We start from the raw sequence: 17990 nt of genomic DNA, 5'->3' as shown, positions 1-17990 counted from the left end.
AGAAAACGAAATTTTTGTGAGGGTAAAAAACCGTCACGAAAACTATAAATCCTGCCACGAAATTTTGCGGTACACTGCATGCACATTTTATACATACATATACACCAGCTAGCGCGCGTGCTTACCCTTCCCTTCCCGTGTCCCATCCACCCCCTGGCCATGATTGAATCAATCATGGAGCACGCTAATCATTGTACCCGTCTCTTTTTTTCTTTGGATGTGTGCAGTTCGTTCACAGCGTTCGATTGATCGATTCGATCGCTTCATGCAGATGGTGAGAGAGAGAGAGAGAGAGAGAGAGAGAGAGAGAGAGAGAGAGAGAGAGAGAGAGAGAGAGAGAGAGAGAGAGAGAGAGAGAGCGCTCCTGTGAACCCTCATCCATCAGCTGCCAGCAGAATATTGCATCCAGAATTCCAGCTTCATTGTGAGTTTGTGACAGGGACGCCCATTGACGTCCTCGTCAGTAGCTAGCATTCCTTGGCAAGAAAGAACTCCTGCATCTGCATGCGTGGTAAACTAAGCTAAGCAAAGCTAACACATTATTATTATTTCCATCAACCCCTGCGGCTCTGCCTGTTGGTTATTGGTTGCTTGCTTGCTGCCTGCAGGTAGATCGATCGATCGACGAGCGCATCGATGGGTGGTGTAGAGTTGGCCGCGCCCGGGCAACCGCGGTCTCTCTCTCTCTCTCTCTCCGTCGATCGTCCAGCATAGATCACTTTTGTACAAGCCTGCACTCAACGGGTGTATGGGGACTGGAGATGTAGTATAGATCACTCTTCTATGCTAGCTTGTGCTATACTGCTATCCATGTACAGGGTGCGTGACATCGACGATCGAGATTAGTTGACGATATAGCTATATTGCGCGTGTTATCAGTTTTTAGATGGCTTATTGTATCTTTTAGAAGAGCGTGAGAGGAGTTATTATGGCCAATAAAGTATTTTTTATTGGCCCAAGTTCTACAGAAAATACTCAACAAATTAGAATTTTTGGAAATAATCAAATTTGATACAAATTTGAGCCTTGTGAAGGAATTCAAATAATTTCAACAAAAATTGGACCAATAAAAAATATATTATTAAAATAAATAAAAAAGTATGAATTATCATGTTTTTAATGCATTTTGAGCAAATGTTTAACTGGCCTAAAAATTCAAGGAATTTTGAATTCTATCTATTTTAAAAATTTTATAATTCAAATTCCTTTATGTTTAATATAGCACGTCTAGCCGAAATAGATTCCTTATCTCTTGTGCTCCCAGCAAAATATCACGATTTTTAGACAATATTAACTATACTTTGCCCATTGTTTAATTAAGAGGTGTAATATCCTAGAAATTCGGAAATTATATTGTAGCAAAACCATCTTAGTTCGAGACCAAAGTTATTTTTTGAACGGTTTCAGCAGTTGGAGGTTTAGGATGTCCGATTTCGTAGTTAAAGGACCAATATCGGACGATCGTGATAGTTCAGGGTTGAAAAATGGACTTTTCTCTTATTAAAATTATAATCAAATTATAATCAGTAGGGGATGCTCATCCCCTCCTGTTGACTAAAAAAACAATCATGGATTGAGTCATCCTTGAGGTTGAAACGACCGGAATCTTCACTCATTATCTGACAGAGATACACCTATTAGTTTATTCTTCAATTATTCAACTAATTTCTTTTTCTTACTGGGAACTTGCTTGGAGTTAAACCTAGCTACTGCTCCCTATATTCCAAACAATTATAATTTGTTGATTTTTACCCTAAGTTTGACCCCATCTTATTCAATAATTTGTGCAACATATCATTTCTTTTATTGTAGCTTTCTTTATTAATAAAAGTTCTTCAAAAATCAATTAAATTTACTATATTTGTGCAATTTTTTAATAAGATGAGTGGCCGGGATCAAAATAATTCAAACAAATTATAATTTAGAACGGAGGGATTGTAGTATATGATATTATGATGCTAGATGGTGCCGACGTCTACCTACCAGCCGATTGAGCAAACCTAGGTCCTCATCTCTAATTTTTCGAGCAGTAGTCAATTTCAAGGTTAATTCCCTATACTAGTAGTTAGGTTTAGTTCGTGCATGTACATAACGTATCCTGCATCCGCCTGCTGTGAACGTAGCATAAGCCGTATTCCTGACAAGGTCAGCGCTTCAGAATCGATTTTCTTAGTTGGCGCGCGAGCGCTGCTAGCATATAGCAACGAACAGACATGCTAGTCTTAATACTTGTGCTTTAGCTGATTATGTTCCCTACCATGAACACGGGTGTTCGCTGACAACTGTAGCAGCGAATGACGAGCCAGCTCTAATTGGAACCACGTGGACTCTTTTATGTCCTCTCATTTATCATCTTTTTATTTTTTCTGCTTCGATTTTTTTCTGAGATATGAGCAAGACGCCAACGGTGCATTTTTTATAAGTTGGGATGTCTTCATTGAGCTTCTGTATGCACACATATCTCAGATTTCTAATACCACAAACTCTGTGTTCATGTTCTTTTGTGTATGGAGTCAAAATGCTCTCAATATATGTTTTTCAAGTTTACAGACTTATAATTTATATATTTATGATTTTAAAGTTAGATATGTAGATAAGTATCTAACCAATATGTGTGAAGTTTCCAATTTAGTTAAAAGTTTCTAACATGTACTTATAAAGTTTTGGACCTACGAAGCACAAAGTTTGAAATGTGCTAGTACAAATTTCCTGCAGCCATGAGCGAATCCAACAACCAAGTCAAGAGGGGGTTCACTCTCCATTCTCTTCTTCTTTCTCCCCTTCTCATCTTCTTCGTCCTCCTTTCTTCTTCATTCTTTGGTCCCAAAAATGGAGGGGGGCTTAGGAGGGGTATCCATGGATCTTGGGAAGATAGAGGGGGCTTGATCCCCCTAGCCCCCCACATAGATCCGCTCTGCCTGTAGCTGTGATTTTAAAGTTTGGAACTACAAAATTTTAGATTCGGGTGTATAAAGTTTATAATATGATAGTAGACATTTACAATGTGTTAGTAGAAAGTTCATAAATTCAGAGTCAAAGTTAAGAATTACAAAGTTTTCGAATCCTTAAAATGTTTGAAACATGTTAATAGAAACTCTTGAATTTATTAAACTACAAATTTTTGGAGTTAGTTTTATAAAATATTTTAAACTAGTATCTCCAAATTTGGAATGCAAAGTTTTTCACATGATGTTGAAAGTTGGACATGTCAAAAGTTTTGAATACATCGTTTGAAACTTTTTCATACCCAATCTTAAAGATTTTAGATGTTTACTTAAAAGTTTGAAATGTACAAAATTATTTATACAAAGTTTCTCATTCATTAAAAGAGAAAATAGTTAAAGTTTTTAATATATGCTTTATAAAGTTTTGTACATAGGAGTACAAAATTTGCAAAATGTTAATACATAATTCTTGGACGCAGAAGTGTAAAGTTTTGAAATTGCAAAGTTTCAAATCTAGATGTACAAAGTTCATAAATTTGGATAAAATTCACTTATATTTTTTGTGCTAATGACACAAGCTTTTTTTGTATTGAGTCAAAATGCTCTGAATATATGTTTTTCAAGTCTATGGACTTATAGTTTTACATATTTATGATTTTAAAGTTAGGTATGTAATTATGTATATAGGTACTCAACTCAATATGTAAGAAGTTTCAGATTTACCCCTCAGATAAAATTTACTTAAAAGTTTCTAACATGTGCTTATAAAGTTTTGGACCTACGGAGGATAAAGTTTTGAAATGTGCTAGTATAAAATTTCCTGCAGCTGTGACTAAAAAGTTTGAAACTAAAAATTTTGGAACCGAGATGTCTAAAGTTTATAATATGATAGTAGAAATTTTAAATATTTTAATACAAAGTTCATAAATTCAGAGTCAAAGTTAAGAATTACAAAGTATTTTTGGATCTTTGAAATATTCTTAAACAAGCCATCAGAAACTCTAGAATTTATTAAAATGCAAATTTTGGAGTTAGTTTTGAATTTTTTTTAACTAGTGTATTCAAAGTTTCTAAATTCGATGTGCAAAGTTACCAAATTTTGAATGTAAAGTTTTTTCAAATGATGTTGAAAGCTGGACTTTGTCAGAAGTTTTAAATATATCATTTGAATGTTTTTCATATCCAATCTCAAAGATTTTAAACGTTTACTTAAAAGATCAGAATGCACACATTTATTTATATGAAATTTAATATTTTCCTCAGATAAAATTTTACTTAAAAGTCTCTAACATGTGCTTATGAAATTTTGGGCCTATGGAGCATAAAGTTTTGAATGCTAGTATAAATTGTACAAAGTTCATGATTTTAGTGTTTTTGGATTTTTATAAAGATGTGGACTCGGGTGTAGAAAGTTTGAAAATATGTTAGTAGAAAGCTTTTTGAATTTTCTGTGCAAGGTTTGGAATATAGTTTTCAAATATCCATGTATAAAGTTTTGTATCTAGTACTATAGATTTTTTTTTTACAGAGTTCTTGATTTAGTGTATAAGATTTTGGAACTGCAAAGTTGTGGACTCCGATGTAGAAACTTTGAAAACATGTTATTACAAAGTTTTTTTTAGAGTGCAAGGTTTGAATTAAAGTTTTGCATTTGGAAGTACAATGTTCGATATATGCTGGTAGTAAGTTTCAGATATAGGAGTAGAAAGTTTTAGTATATGTCTTCAAAATTTTTTGAATGCTGCACCAAATTAAAAGGTTTTTTATACATAATTTCAAAGATTCTATTAGCAGAACAATGGTTTGGATTTGAGTGTACAATGTTTATAATGTGCACATGCTAGTAGAAAGTTCCCAAATTTGTTGTGTGAAGTTTGGAAATATAAAAGTTTAAAGTTCCATATACCCACTACAAAGTTCTAACTATACGATTTCAAAGTATTTTTTGAATTTCAGAGAGATAGGGTTTTGATATGTATAAAGTATTTAATATTATATACGATTCCAAAGTGTTTTTTTATTTTTACTCATCGGGTTTTTTTTGTTTAGTTATGGGAATGAGAAGGATCGTTTCTCTATGATACTTTTACTTCGATATAGATGTCAAAGCAATTTCCCGGCCCGCGTACTACCAACCTTATCCGCTGTCCCGAAAGGTGAAAAAGATATGCACCAAGATCACTTCTGAGCTAACTTCAAAGTATCATGTAAAATAAATTAAAAAAATAAATAAAGAAGTCAGACAGGGGAATTGGGAAGAAAAAAAACACGTGCGCTGCTAGCTTATATGTATGCGCGCGCGTCGGTAGATGTTTTCAATCAACATTCGTTCGCTGCTAGCTTGCCACAGCGAACGCTCGCCCACTAGTGCCCCCCTTCAGAATCGATCGATGTCACCATCGAAATAAGTTCAGTTTTGTGTTCGTACAACAAGCAGCGCTCTGGAGCAATAAACTCCTGATTACTCCATTCCGTCGTCGACCTTTCCCATGCATTGCAATACTACCTTCTTTAAATGCGCTAGCTCGATCCACATCGTCGTCAAGACATTCGGAAGCTATCCATGTGTGTGTCCTCCATCAAGAGTCGTCTCCAAGTGTCGAAGGGGTTCACATTTTCTCAACCACGACTGTTGCATGCACAATGCTGGTTAATGGATGGGAATTTCTTGAAGTTAACTTCACCTAGTGAAGTGAGCTGGCTATAACTAGATCCATTGCGCGAAAGGTTGGGCGGCCTAGCTGGCCCCCAGCTCGGTAGCGTCGCACCCCAAACGAATTTGATTCTTATTTAGAAGCGAATTTCCGGCTGTTGAGATAAAAAAACCCTTGGTGTGCTCGCCGGAAGAGGCTTGGCCCTCTCGGACATGGGCTAAGGTTCGGAAGGTTTCTCTTCTAGGATAAGCCAATGGGCCTCCTCTTAATGAAAAATGGTGGGTCCGTTTCACAGCCCCTCCCATAGAGTTTTTTATAACTAGATCCATTGCATGCATGATGATCATGGCCCTAATCTCTACTATTTCTAAAGCAAGCATTGATTCCACGGTCTATCATTCGGAATCCTAATCGGAATCTGAATAAATCAATTGAATCCTAATCGAAACCCGAACAAATCAACTTGTACGTGGAGTGAAAGAGCACAAATGTGTGCGCTTATATAAATCTGGGTAAAATTTATATTACTCGTAGCAACACACGGGCACTATTAGTAATATAAAATGATACCTCTTTAATTTATTCGCCGCTTTCAACCGTAGGAGAAAATTCCCCCGTGTTGTCTGCCTCGTTGCTAGATCGATCTCGATCGCTGAATGAGAGTAACGCTACACGTTGTTTGATTTCATCATGTTTGATAATTGATTATTTATTTGTTCTATCTAGACTGGATGTGCTAATTAACTGCGTCTTATCATAGTTCCATTACGTTGAATTCGAGTTGATATGTGATCCACTAGACCAATTTGTCTACAATTTAGAGGTTACACTTGTTGGTAAAATGAATCAACATGTCCCCTCAATCAATTAGACATGCATGGCATTATAGTTAGATTATAACTAGTAATTTAATGGCTTCGTATACAATTCAAGGATATATGATTATTATGAAAAGGAGCTTCCATTTACTTTAGGAGGCTTCTACACGGAGAGGGGTTTCCGGATAAGGTTTCGTGGAGACCCCCCCCCCCTCCGCCTCTCGTCTTCCTCTGTCCCCGCCCGACCCCTCCGTCTCTCGTCTCCTCCGCCCAACCCTGCTCCTTGCTCCGCCCCCGCCCCGCCGCCGACCTCCCCCTAGTCGGCGTCGCCTCCGACGCCGGCGAGGACCGCCCTCTCTTCCCCTTCCCTTTCCCCTCCCCTTTCTTCTCTTCCTCTCTGGCTAGATCTGCACGGGTTCCCCCACCCTGCCGCCGACCTCCCCCTCGCCGGCTTCGCCGCTGGCGAGGACCGCCGCTCGAACCCATCCCCTCCGCTTCCTTCCTGTTCGCCTCCACCGCTCGCCCCGGCCGCTGACCCTGCCCACCGGTTGTCCACCACCACCCTGCCGGCGGCGCCATCGTCGCCGGCCTCGCCGCCCACAACCCGCCTCCTCCGCCGGGCCGGCCGCTGCCCACGGCCATCCCTCTAAAGCCACCGGCCATGGAAGCTCCCCCAACCCGAACCCCAAACCCTAACTCGAACCCTAAGGCCGCCGGCCTCCGCTGCCACCCCGGCCGGCGGCGACCCCGCCGCCGACCGCCCCGCCCACAACCCACCGGAGATGGAGTAGATGACCGGAGAAGGTGGAGTTACTTTTTTTGGATTTGTTACTTTTCTTCTTCTTTCCCTTTCTGGCTTCTTCATCTTGTAATTACCTCGTTTTTTTCCATATTTGGGGGGCTCTCGATTTAAGCCTAAATGGAGAGGGCTCTCCGTTTAGGATTCACCTTTACTTTAATATATATTAAATAAGGTTCCAGCGTCTGCACATGTAGCCAACCTACACTCGAAGGCAATAAAAAGTTAAAGACCTTTTTTCCCCTCCTCATGTCTATATGTTGTTTTCCAATATTAATGAGAAACACAAACGATCATATACATATGTGCACACTCATTCTTATGAATATGTGCATGCCCACCCTGCACCTATGAGCACATTCGAGAAACAAGGTCGGCAAATCATAGCGCTAGTAATTCCTAAAATAAAACTAGAAAACTGTGAGCACCCATACCAAATTGATGACTTAAACTCGGTTCATGAGGTTCCAAAAAAAAGAATAGATTGATTGAGTTCAGTTCGCTTTCCCACATTTTAAAAAAAAGTGTCCAACATTTCATAATACATTTCGTCAACTAGCTACAAAACTATGGATATTGAGTTTCTGGAAATACATATTTTATTGGCAATTTGCCAAAACTATCATAAATGCTAGAAATCGTACTTATGTTGTTGGTAATTTGCCAAAACTATTGGGATTGCTACAAATTAACTAACAAAATCGTTGGTTACTCCAGTAAACACTACTCCCTCCATTTTTTATTTACATATCATATTAGCTTTGTCCTAAATTAAATTTATCCAACTTTTTTGACGCGAAGAAACTGATGATCGGCTTCCTACGTGACCCCACACGAGGATCTGGGAGATTTGATTTACTCCAGTGTAGGCTCCAAATAGCTTCACGTAGGTGTAAGACATGCCAATCAATTTTACCACAAATGGACAAAGATAAGGCAGCAAAATTAAATACTAGAATGTACCAGCTGGTGTTCCGAATCGTTTTACAAGGAGTATTGACCAAATGTCCATTACAGATCAGCAAGCAATCGACTAGGGTTAGCCAATTTTACTGTACAAGCAGTATTAATTTTATTTAATAATATTTGTGAACAACAACTAGATCTAAATGTAATCGGTTGTACTCTAGTAATAAATTGAAATAATGAAGTTGCCGTGAAAGCCGATGGATAACTTAAATCTAAACTGGATAACCGTAATAAAAGCTAACTAAAAGTTGAACAAGACTAACTAAATTAAAGAAAAGCTAATATCAATAACTGTTGGTGAATAAAAAAAGTAATGAGCTGTCAATCAAAGACTTAATTTACTCGAAAGTGGAATTTTCTAGCAAGCCGGATCGAAGCGATGCAGTCCTGCTAACCAGAAGAACTCGTTGAAGAAAACAGAAAAGCTACAAACTAGGATTTGGCGGAGTCACCGATAATGAAAGAATTTTTTTTGTATTGATTGGTTGTGTGTCCTTTACAAGCTCGTAGGCCAATATTTATAGCCTAGGAATCAGGACACGATATTTGACAAAAAGAAAATAAACTTTCCATAACTAAATGACTCACGCAAGACTCGGATAACATTTTGCTGACATAAGCCATCAGCACTAGTTTCGCTCCATCAGCTACGATGCCACGTCGCCCGGTCCTTCCTCACCCCATCGGCTATCTCCTTTGCTTCAGCCATAAGCTACGATGCCACATCGCCCCGTCCTTCCTCGCTCCATCGGCTATCTCTTTTGCTTCAGCATCGCCTGCTCGCCTGCTCCTGTCAACCTAGCATCAACCGGACACGTGCCAAAAAAAAAGATATCAACAAACTTTAACCAAATTTATAGAAAAATGAAATAATATTTACATTACCAAATTCGCTTCATTAAATCCACCATGATATATATTTTGATAATGCATATATTTGATAGTATAGATATCATTGTATTTTCTGTAAACTTGATCAAAATTGAACAAAACTGATTTAGGACCAAATGTCACATGAAAAAGAAACCAAAAGGGGTATATAAAAAAGGGTCAATACTAACGAGATGTTACAAGCGGTCATCAAAATATGTCTGCTATCACCAATATTTATGACAAATTTCAATGCTATTTTGAAACGTCATCTGTTAGACAAGTCTCAGTGGTAGTATCACCGGCGCAATTACTAAGATCATAAACTAGGTAATTGAGCCGAAAGAGTGTCATGGTGATGACATTTCTCTCACATTCCATGACACTCCCTATTCCCCCCCCCCCTCTCTCTCTTCATAATCACTCTGCCATATCAGTAAATTTAATGCTCATGCACTCCTATGACACTCCCATGATACTCCTATCATACCATACACAGTTGCACCGTCTAATAATTTGACTCTAGTGCGTTTCTCGAGGCATCATTTGAAGTTTAGTGAATGACAACAGAAGGTATTAGAAGCTTGTCCATTCCGTAAATCTTTACAGAGCATTGACTTTTGCCTATCGGAGTTTTATATGATGATCTGAATTTCTTTATGTGTAAACTTATTTACAGACATTTTTTCTCGAGCTGTCCATTTATATTTCCAGTATGAACACATATATCTACACGTTTAGTTATTTGGTATGTGTTGCCGTTCGTTCGAGCGTATCTCTTCATTTCTCCCACGCGCCTCGTGACGAACCACTTTCACTCGCTCGTTAACTCTTTTCTCGAAGATGCCAAACATCGAGATATATGTTTCCAACTTTCCATGTGGATGTCAATCCTAGTTCTATCCTTGCTGACTGACCCACCGGCTCAAGGATTTCTATTCATCGCTCTCTGCGATTTGCGGCGGATGCATCACAGAAGAGTGCTCGGTGTTGCTCCCCCACCCTCCCTGCCAGCTCCGTTGCAGCGCTGCTGCGACGCCTCCTCCACTGCCACCACTAATCGCCTGCGACCTGAGCTCTCCTGCCCGGTTCCTGGCCCACCGGCTATCAAGCCGCCACCTCCGGCGGCGCCCCCACCACCGACCGCTGCTGCCCCGCACCTCGCCACCACCGCCGGTCTTCCCCTATCACCCTCCCTCTCTTCTAAGTCCGATGGACACCACAACCCCGGGCAATCCCCCTCTCCTAACTGCGGTGGCCACCATCAGCATCGCGATTCTCCAGCGCCCCCTGTCCAGTCCTCTTGTATCCATGGCGATTCGCAGAAGGGAATGAAGGGAGCTCTAGTTCTCTTAAGACCTTTAATTTCTTCATTTCAACATAACAAGAGCTTATGAGGTGAATTATGAAAGTGTTTTTAAAATTATTAAAGCGCCATATTCAAATAGCACCAATGTATGAGGAATTCATGGGAACTTGAGAAGATAACCTATATATTATTTATATATTTATACAACCCCTTTTTGTCATATGGTTTTGTCTACATCATTATTATTTTTTTGTCTTGGTAGTCACTTTCATCTCCATCACATTTTCATTTATTAATCTCTGTCACTTACAACTCTTGATGCTAGCTAAATGTTACGGGCCGGCTATAATATCACTACACATGGTGCTGGGGTTTGCAGCGAGCCACACGACGCCAATGACGATTATTCCTTCCAAGCTAGCTAGTTCATTTCCACCACATTCCTAATCGCGTCCACGTCGATCCCCTGGTCATCACTGATTGCGTGGAGCGAGGGGGCTCGTCGTCGGATCAAGCCGTCGAGACTCAAGTGGAGCCGCGCAGCTTTCCGGCGGCCCCGCCATCCAACGGCCGGATCGCAACGTCTCGTTAATTAATAGCATCCGATCGCATGCCTCGTGACTACAGCTGCTTTCGCAAGCAGCAGTGCGCTGATGGTCGATGGTGGGTTATTAGACCAGTTTTAGCATGCAGTTTCATGATAGAGTTACCAAGATTAAGAAATGATAACTATACATCTCCGGTAAAAAAAATAATAACTATACTGGCTGAGTTTTACGGAGATGAAACTCATCTTTCATCACATAAGACTCCCTCCTCTCTCCTCACCATGCATATCATCAAAATTAACGCATGAAACTCACCATAAACTCCCCATTGAGACTAGCCTGAAACAAATATATAGTTTAATTAGCAAAAAAGCTGCCTGTGATCGAGATGTAGCACGATGGTCGATCAGGATCTCTGTCAAATCTTTTGCTTTTGTTTGTGTTCGTTGCTGGTAGCTTGCATGCGGTGCTGTTGCTAGATAGCTTGCTAGGGTTTGAGTAATTAAATTTGGATTTAGGAACCCTAGTTACGCAAGATTAGATAGTGCTGCTGGTATTTAATAATGCGCTTACCCCGTGACTAGCTCGGTTGTAGGATGCAAACATCCCCTCACGTAATAACAACTACCTTATGAATATGAAGATAAATTAGATTTGGTCATCCGGCGTCCCAGCCCTCCACGTAGAGGCAAAGGACTCTTGTTACGGTCTAGTCACCTTCTCCATCCATGTCTCAATGCAAATATGACTACTGTCTTGGCTAATTACTAGGTGCACGCATTATGGTCCTCTCCAAACTATAACATTATAACACTCCAAGAATTGATACCAACAAAAAAGTATCCTTCTTAGCCTGTCTATAATTAGAAATATAACTTTTTTTACTGATGTCAGAAGGGAGTTATTTTTATTTTTATTTTTATTGTTTTATAAACAATAAAACATCTTATATTTTGGAACGTTGGGACACGAATAGAATCACTTATAGGATCATCTCAAGACGCCTGGAGACATCTAGCGAGCAAGACAAGATGATAGTTAAGTTAAACTATTACTAAAAGTTATCTTTTTTTTTGCGAAAGGGTACGTCTCTAGCATAGTGATCAGAGCACATGAGAAGCTTAACTTAGTACACAAGTACTGTTACATTTTGAAACCAATCGAGAAAGTACTAAATTTTGTGGTCAAGTTATTGGAGCGGCGTTGTAGCTCTCTATGCAAAAGAGGACATCCATTGTCTATGTCTTCGCTGTTTCATGCTCCTTGGTGCCCCGAAGCAAAGGTGCTGTGGACCTTTCTTTCCACAGTGGGCTTGTGAAACTTCTTCCGGACACAGGGAAGCGTGAGGCGCTTAGCCTGAGCATGCATTATTTATTAAGCTCTATATATCATGAGATAGATGCCAACAGAGGACGCATTTCATTCTCCTACGGTTCTACCCTTCCATAAGTCACCAAAAAAATGTAACTAATTAACTCTCTCTCGCAAAAGGACAGGAAAATATAGTTAGCCAACGGCCACGTCAACAACGACCTAGATAGCTAGTAGCTCTTAGCGCAGTCTTAGCCAGCTTGTCATTAATTGGCGGCCCGTGTGCTCCTCCCTCTCCCTATATATGAGCCGCCATGGCTTCATCTCTCGTGAAGGTAGCATTGCCTCCTCGCTCTAACTTTACTAAACCCAAAGAATTGGACCATTATTCCTGAGCGGAGGGGGGGAGGAGAGGAGGATTGGGTATAGTGTGGTTTGGATATATAGGAGGATATAGATCGATAGCTGGGAAGGATAGATTGATGGGGCTGAGGGAGATGGACTCGGCGCTGCCGCCGGGTTTCCGCTTCTACCCGAGCGACGAGGAGCTGGTGTGCTTCTACCTGCGCAACAAGGTGGCCAACCAGAGGGTCCCCTCGGGGACCTTGGTCGAGGTCGACCTCCATGCCCGCGAGCCATGGGAGCTTCCCGGTAACAAGCAAGCTCTCGATCATTACCATCGTTATCGCATTTTCTAGCTTCGTTCGCCGCCGTCTCGTCGTCGCCGCCTGACCGGCCCTTGAGTCACTTGTTGCTTTTTTGGCTCACATATATATTGGGGGCAAACATATAGTTTTGCACTTGTTTGCTGGACATCACATTTACCACTCTCGATCTGCACGAGTGCTGTATATGACGCGGCTGCCATTTTACCACTTATGTACTATAAATTATAGGTAGGACTAGCTAATTAATTTGGTTATGTGAAAAATGCATATAGTATTTCCCAAAACTAATTTCCTTAAGAGTAGCATCATGCATGACTAATTGTCTATGCTTTTTCCTTTTTCTTTGAAGGCAATTCTAATTTCTTGTTTTCTTTTTTGGTACATGCTCCTGATTAATCATTTATATCAATGGCAACTCTTAGCTACTCCCTCCATTCCAAATTATAGATCGTTCTGGAAAATCTAGATATATAGAAGTTGATATGCACCTAAATAAACACTATCTAGATGCATGTGCATAGATTTGCTAAAACGACCAACAATTTGGAACGGATGAAGTAGTACGTAGTCACTTATTATTACGCCCATAGCTCGCTACTTGCTTTCTTAATTAATTTTCAGAATCTCTCTCCCCGTACAAGTATAGTCACTTTATCCGTCCTTATTAAACAAACCAAGTCTAGTCACTTTAGAAATTAAATGAATAAATATTATATATATATATATATATATATATATACACACACGCGTGTATATCTCTCCTCTGTGCACGCGTGTGATCGGCCGATGTTGCTTCCAGCCTTGGTTCCTTCTAAGGTTTTGGGGAAATTTCTTATGTTCATATGATCAGATAAAGACATGTATGGATTATTCGGCTTACTTGGAGATCAAGCATCATGTGCGGTTGCTAAAAGTTAGCTTGGCGCCAATAATTTGTGATGGCGTCTCACAAAACTCCAGCACGCAAAAGGGACCAAGCGAGTCCACTTCTAGGGCCATAAGCAGCGTCACTATATATTCGCACTGTGCCAACTCATATGTGTGCATCCAATCACATCCTCGATCTTATGCCTATTATTAGGAGCTGTCACCTATGAGCTTCTTCACTATGGACACGATAGCGTGAACACGCATGGTGTCCCACCTTGTAGACCAAAAGAACATGATCATATCCTAATAAAAACAAAATATACATGACATCTAAGTGGTGGTTTTGACCGGCGATACATGTTCTTGTAAACAATTTTCAGATGTCGCTAAGCTTACCGCAGAGGAGTGGTACTTCTTCAGCTTCCGGGACAGGAAGTACGCCACGGGCTCGCGAACAAACCGAGCAACAAAGACGGGTTACTGGAAGGCGACCGGGAAGGATCGGGTTGTCCACGAGCAGGGCACGCGTGCATTGGTTGGCATGAGGAAGACCCTGGTGTTCTACCGTGGGCGTGCCCCCAATGGGCAGAAGACCGGTTGGGTCATGCATGAGTTTCGCCTCGAAACACCTAACTCGACACCGAAGGTACACAAATGTAGTTTTAATTTATTCATCATATCTATATATATGGCACTGAGATAGCATATTGCTAGCTGGCTAGCAACCTGGCTGTTAGCTACCTATCTAGATATAGCCCATCCTTGCACAAATGTCTCGACGTGTAAATACTAATACTCCCTGTAGTATTATGCAAATTAGGATAAATATTTCTAACTAGTGAGATTAATTTATAAGTAAATGTCTAAGGTAAACACTCTAAATTTCATAACCTTGTACATATGTATATATGTAGAAAATTAAAGTTATCAGTGTGCAGATTTTGTATCCAAGAGTTCTGGCCTTGTATTGTTTCAAGAGATCGTTGACAAAAATAAAGTTCACAGTGTTTTATTATGTGACAAAATAATTTTCCTATTAACATATGGTTAGGACATAAGCATATAACAGTAAGGACGATATAACTAGGTTGAGTGTTATATATATTGTCCAATACAACAGAGCGTTTAGTAACATAATCTTTTAGTTTCTTTTTTTTAGGGGAAAGGACATAGGGGCTGTCTTCACGGTTTTTTTTCCAGGGTCGATCTCTCTTTTCTGTTTTGCGGTTTGGGTCTTTGAGCGGTGTACCTTAAACTCTCTTTCTTTCTCTCTCAATTGAAAGGCAGAGCTCCTGCCATTTTGTTCAATATATATATATATATATATATATATATATATATATATATATATATATATATATATATATATATATATATTGTCCTTAGTGTCTGGAAAATGACCTGCAGAATAGGATGCCAAACATAAGCATGCATGTGTAGCTGTGCAATTAAGCTCAGAGTTGAAAATTACAAAAACACGTTTTCAGCTGTGCATGAATGTTTGTACGTAAACCAAACAAAGGCCCTGTTTAGTTCCAGCGCAAAAAATTTTTGCGTTGGAATCTTACTAATTTGAAGTACTAAATGAAGTCTATTTACAAAATTTTTTACACAGATGAGTTGTAAATCGCGAGACGAATCTAATAATGCTAATTAATCCATGATTAATTAATAATTAGCGGATGGTTACTGTTGCATTACTGTTGCAAATCATGAATTAAGTAGGCTCATTAGATTCGTCTCGTGATTTACAGCCCATCTATGTAAAAAGTTTTGTAAATAGATTTCATTTAGTACTCCATGCATGTGTCGAAACATTCGATGTGACGGTTTTTTTTTGCGTTTACGGGTTTATGGGGTGGGAATAAACAGGGCCAACGAATAAATCGCCATCTGCCTTGTTGTACCTGCAAACCTTATCTGCAGAAGTAGCTTATTATTCAAGCTAAGTGCGTGCACCTGTCATTTCCTCACGTGCTAATGTTGTCGATGTGGCCTGCAGGAGGACTGGGTGCTTTGCAGGGTGTTCAGCAAGATGAAACCCTCGTCAGAAGGCGAAGAAGCAGGAGGCCAAATCCACCGCTATCCGGCCACCGACACCGGCGCTGAGCCCTCCTCGCCGCCGGCCTTCCTCGGCTCGCTGCCCGACCCGACGGTGACTCATCCGGCGGACGAATTCTACCAGCAGCGCCAAGCAATAACCACGGGCACCCAATGCGGCAGCGGCGTCGGCTCGTCCGGCGCCATGCTGATGAACCTGCAGGCCATGCTGCAGCTAGGCAGCTTCTTGGATTACTGCAGCCCGGTGGTGCACCATGGCGTGGCGGTAGGGGCGCCCCACAACGCCGGCTGCTGCGGCGACGATGCCGCCATGGCCATGGCGCTGGGGCACGTGGGGTTCGAGGAGCACGGCATGGGGGAGGTTGTGGAGATGGAGTACGCGCAGGCGCAGGCTGGCTGCGGCAACAGGGGCGGGCTCTACTGCTAGCAGGCACAGGGAGTGGTAGTGCTCTGAAATTATTATGCGTGTGTGTAGTTTGGCAGCTATATGCAATGCAAAAGTTGCAGTAGTAGAGTTCAGAATATTGCTAGCTAAATTGGGTTAGAGCGAGAAGGGAGTGTGAAATTGTGATTGTGAATTTATTGGTCAATGATCAGTAAAATTGGTCAGTTTCTTGTGTTTAACGGTGATAAAGTTGGAATGCAAAAAAAAACGGTGATAAAGCTGTAAGTAGACCCCTCAAAAAAAACCTCAAAAAAAGCTGTAGGTGTAGGACTTCAGTTTCAGTGATGAACTCATCTGGGCTGATAAATTTGATCGGCCCATTTAAGACAGGCCGACTAAATTAAGAAGAAGTTCGTCGATTCCAGCACAGAACAAAAATAGGCCCACCCAAATCGCTTTCAGCCCAGAGTAAAAAAACAAAACATTACGCTAGAAGGAGGGCTCGAACCTCCGACCTTGTGGTTAACAGCCACACGCTCTGGCCAACTGAGCTATTCCAGCTGCTTGCTTGCAAAACTCTGAAGGTATTTTTATTGCTACACACATTCGCCAGCTGAATTATTCCAGCTGTTTCTGTTTGTTCTCTGAACTCTGCACATTGTCCATATTTGTACTGCAAGACCATACAGACCTGTCATGCACATCTTTACACTACACCTTACAATCTGCTATTGGAAGCATCAAAGATGTTAGGAATCTAGGCATGTTTGTTGGGGTCAGCCGCAAATTTGAGAATCTTTTACCAAGTCTTGTCATGACTTGTGGAAAATTCTACCATGTAATGAATTTGACCTCAATACCTCTCACTGGATTTGCCCTTGAAAACATCACATGATACCAAAGTAAACGCAAGAAATCAAAAAGATATATTTGGTGTCATGATGTGGGGTGTGGAGGGGGAGGGGGGTTTGAAATCATGATTGATGGATAGGAAATCCCGCATGCAAGCGCAAGCACAAAGCACGGATGGGCTTAGGTCTGGGCACAAATTTCCGAACCAAACATGAATCCAAAATACCCGAACCCATTCCCAAAATATTCAAACCTGAAATACCCTATTGCTCTCTCAGATCTGTCATCCAGAAATCCGAATTTAGTTCGGGTAATTCAGATCTGTACTCCCGGGATCCGAAATACCCGAAATTCCTTAAGAGGCCCAAGGTCAAAGGTTCATCCAAATTCCTAAGCCTAACCAGTCAGCTGATAATTCAACAAATCCTACATTCAATAGTCCAACACAACCACTGCACAGCCTCGTCTCGGACCTCCCGTCCCGCACACCCACCTAGTTAAAAGGGTCATAAATTTTGATGTGTAGATTAAAGGGTTTTAAAATTTGAGTTATGTTATCTAAAGGCTGAGCCTAAAAAATTAGACACTAATATTATACAATTTTGAGCTAAAAATATATAAGAATCAACTTAGATTTTAAACAACGCCCATTACCACCTCTATATCCACGACCCACCCCACCCGCACGAACCCAGCACCCAGCGGGCTGCTCGTCTAGCGCCCCTCTCCCGCCCTGGCCTAGGGCGGTTGTGCCTGGCACGGCTGTGCCCCTCACGGCCTCATGCCTCGGCTCACCCACTTGCCCAGCAGTGCAGGCGGCAGGCGGCAACACAGAGCCCCAGCACCGCTCGGCTCCTCGCCCAGTGCAGTGTCTCAGGTTAGTCTGGCCAGCAGCTCTTGCCCCCGCAGCAACATCGGGTAAACGGGATTA

At 41.0% G+C, this 17990-nt stretch overlaps 1 protein-coding gene and 1 non-coding gene across 2 annotated transcripts; one reads left to right on the top strand and one right to left on the bottom strand.

The window, feature by feature from the left end:
* The first annotated feature begins 12542 nt into the window (after positions 1–12542).
* LOC120650786 (NAC transcription factor 32-like) lies at positions 12543–16446 on the top strand. The gene is made up of 3 exons (XM_039928051.1): positions 12543–12874; positions 14142–14407; positions 15764–16446. The coding sequence occupies exons 1-3, from the start codon at positions 12706–12708 to the stop codon at positions 16247–16249; spliced, it is 921 nt and encodes a 306-aa protein (XP_039783985.1). The 5' UTR covers positions 12543–12705; the 3' UTR covers positions 16250–16446.
* Positions 16447–16694: 248 nt separating this feature from the next.
* Positions 16695–16768, bottom strand: TRNAN-GUU. Its single transcript has one exon. It is a non-coding gene; the product is annotated as a tRNA-Asn (tRNA).
* Positions 16769–17990: the final 1222 nt, after the last annotated feature.

This window comes from Panicum virgatum, chromosome 9K (assembly GCF_016808335.1).
Source record: "Panicum virgatum strain AP13 chromosome 9K, P.virgatum_v5, whole genome shotgun sequence".
Taxonomy (NCBI): domain Eukaryota; kingdom Viridiplantae; phylum Streptophyta; class Magnoliopsida; order Poales; family Poaceae; genus Panicum; species Panicum virgatum.
The sequence above is the reverse complement of the archived record's forward strand: the minus strand, read 5'-3'. Positions and strand labels throughout refer to the sequence as shown.

Coding starts and splice junctions, on each gene's coding strand:
- LOC120650786 (XM_039928051.1), top strand. CDS start 12,706: ATGGGGCTGAGGGAGATGGACTCGGCGCTGCCGCCGGGTTTCCGCTTC. Junction 12,875..14,141: donor CGAGCCATGGGAGCTTCCCG/GTAACAAGCAAG, acceptor AACAATTTTCAG/ATGTCGCTAAGCTTACCGCA. Junction 14,408..15,763: donor CACCTAACTCGACACCGAAG/GTACACAAATGT, acceptor TGTGGCCTGCAG/GAGGACTGGGTGCTTTGCAG.